Source organism: Perkinsus marinus, assembly GCF_000006405.1.
Source record: "Perkinsus marinus ATCC 50983 genomic scaffold scf_1104296957270, whole genome shotgun sequence".
NCBI lineage: Eukaryota > Perkinsozoa > Perkinsida > Perkinsidae > Perkinsus > Perkinsus marinus.
Window position 1 is genome coordinate 28,906 of NW_003207179.1, and position 2,844 is coordinate 31,749.

The 2,844-nt window shown below is 36.9% G+C and overlaps 1 protein-coding gene across 1 annotated transcript in view; it reads left to right on the forward strand.

The window, feature by feature from the left end:
* Pmar_PMAR024273 (prefoldin subunit, putative) overlaps positions 1-1,966 on the forward strand; it is a gene marked incomplete at both ends in the record, with an annotated part of 2,770 nt that extends 804 nt beyond the window's left edge. The window contains 5 exons of the mRNA XM_002774818.1: positions 495-616; positions 713-810; positions 1,390-1,435; positions 1,484-1,574; positions 1,874-1,966. Of these exons, the coding sequence (XP_002774864.1) occupies positions 495-616; positions 713-810; positions 1,390-1,435; positions 1,484-1,574; positions 1,874-1,966 (450 nt within the window). The remainder of the gene's footprint in view (positions 1-494; positions 617-712; positions 811-1,389; positions 1,436-1,483; positions 1,575-1,873) is intronic.
* Between the last annotated feature and the right edge of the window lie 878 nt (positions 1,967-2,844).

Sequence of the window (2,844 nt, forward strand, 5' to 3'; positions counted from 1 at the left end):
TTTTCGCTCTTTACGGGGTGATTCATCCGATATAACTCTTCAAGTATTTTCACTTCATATCGCGCAAGCTTTTCACATGGAGTATTACGATGCCACTTCACGTGAAACTGGTTGTTGTGAAACTCCAATACTAGGCCTTCTCAACGAAGTTGTTGAGCTGATGATTTGGATCTAGAACTCTAGAAATGTTTCCGGAGAGATTCTCAAAAATGGCTAGGAATATATATTCGGACCAATTTTCCCCAGTATAATCGCTCATTCGGACCAATTTTCCCCAGTATAATCGCTCATTCGGACCAATTTTCCCCAGTATAATCGCTCATTCGGAGCATTTTTCTCCAGTATAATCGCTCATTCGGAGCATTTTTCCCAGATCTTAAGAACGTTGTTTCTGAGAGGTGGATGACTTCCTGATTCACGACGTTGGTCTCTGGTTCTATTCCTAGGATCGGTAATTTTCATACGAATAAATATTTCGCCTCGTATATTCCTAGGTGTTGTCGCTGGTACCCAACCGAGCTCAAGCTCTCCCTAGTTGTGGTGAAATGATTCTTTCGCATACTTTTTCCAATGTTTGTGTAAAACTAACGCATGGACCATATTGTGGCGCTATCAGGTGTGATCGAGGGGGAAATTCGACGCACACTCGAGATGATCCGATTTGTTGTATATATAGCTCTGCAATTTCGTTGATCTCATATTTTTTATCTAGATACGATATGAGCGCCCGCGCTCTCGGAGGGATGAGTTCCGATAAGGATGAGGGGAAGCTGAGTTTGGTACCACTGAGTAATTCAGTTTATGTGAGAGGTAATAATAGAAAGTAAACCGCGAGGTGAAAAACGCGTAAAACGCAATGATTTTAATATGTAAATATGATATAAATTTATTGTAATTAATGGTATAGTTATTAGTATAAATCTATCTAATTACTAATATATAATTGTATATAAATATCTATTGAGTACATATTTATAAAGGGATAATAATTGGAAAAAAATATATATTATTATTAATATTAGTATAAATACAAGGCATTATTATATGGTTATTAATATTACTAGTCATTTATGTAAATATATACCCATTAACGATAAATTATTATTTTTATCATGATTACTAATCAAAGTAGTTGATAAACATATATTATTTTAATAATTAAGTGCGAAAAGTATTTTCAAGTCACTTCGTATGGCCTCACATATAAGAAATTCATTGGAGTTTTACGTGAAGTGAAAAACGCGATATTCGCGGTGATATGAAGTAGTTGTGAAATATTTTTTTCACTGGTGTTTTTGTGAGCTCCATTATTATTGTTTTTACTTGACGTAATTATTTTCTGAAAAATGCAGGGGGTGGGAGTCGAACTTGGGTGGAAATTATTTTCAGGTGAAGCATGCGAGGTTGATAAGGTTCTGTTGAACGTGGGGACGGGGTGAGCATAATTCGGACCTGATTTGAATCTTATCACGGGGAACCTTAGATATTTTGTGGAAAAGCCAACTGCGGCGGCTCAGAAACACTGTGAAGATCGATCGGGGATGATTAACGGAAATATTGGAAATCTCGCAAAAGTAGGGAAAAATTTAACGATTTTTCGGGGGAAAATTTTCCTGAAAATATCGATAAAAATATTTCTGAGAATTTTTCTGAAAATATTTCTGAAAATATTTCTGAAAATATTGACACACATGAGTGACGAGAAGCGATACGAGGAATGTGGGAGACGTGATGGGTTTTATGAATTTTTATGTTGAAAATTTTGTGATTTTTTTCATCGGCGTGAAATCGTGATTAGATCGCTGTTTATTGCAACCGCATTTGTTTATATTATGAGAAATATGTAGAAAAATTTCCGGAAATTTTTTTCCAGGTTTTGGCGGAAAAACGGGAAAATTTGGAAATGTGTATTGCAGTAATGCAACAGAAAATGGCGGCTCAGCAAAAGACCACGAATGGGCAGTAAAAGAATCTTTGGTGACGTATTATTCTTCCGAGTGCGATGAAGATAAAGGTTATTGTGTTGTTGTTTAATTGTGGGAAGGATGGTAGTGATTTTTAGTGACAGTTCTGTATGAGTGTCGTTTAGGATTACGCCAGGGATTGCCGTTTTCGATTGCCGAATTTCGCTGAATTACATCCCGAACGTTTTTACCCGGGTTAAAACAGTTGTGGTTCATTCCATGGCGGCAATGTGTCGAGGGAGATGTTTGTTGGCTTCGAGGTTGAGCACTCCAGGAAGGGCGGAAGAAATAAAAATAAAAAAAAGGAAATATAAATTCGCTAATGAAATTGCTCATCGAACTTGGAAGCTCGAGAGAAGGGACAGAATAACCGTTGCGAAGCGTGACGCTAAGGAGATGTATAACGACAGGAGGTCTTCAATGCAATTTCACCGATTTACGGTAGGGATTATTATTCAAATTATATGCAATACAGTAGTTCACATTTCATTTGGGGGAAAACGCATGTGAAAAACTGTGAAATGGGATTATTCGTGAAGTACTTTCAATTCATCGCGAATATCAGTACTTTGTATTTCGCCACTTCGCGTAACGACCGGAGGTCTTCAATGCAATTTAACCGATTTACGGTAGGGGTTATTATCACATTACGTATTGCTACGATACGTGATTAGAAACAATATATTTTTAATCTCATTTTCATGGAGATATTATTGGAGTTTCACAACAACCCGTTTTACGTAAAATGGCGTAAAACTCGATGAAAAACTAGGCGATATTCGCGGTGATATGCAGTAGTCGTGAAATATATTTTTCACCAGGGTGGCCGTGAAACTCCAGTGTATGTGTTAGAAATATGTATACTCAAAAGAGACACTGA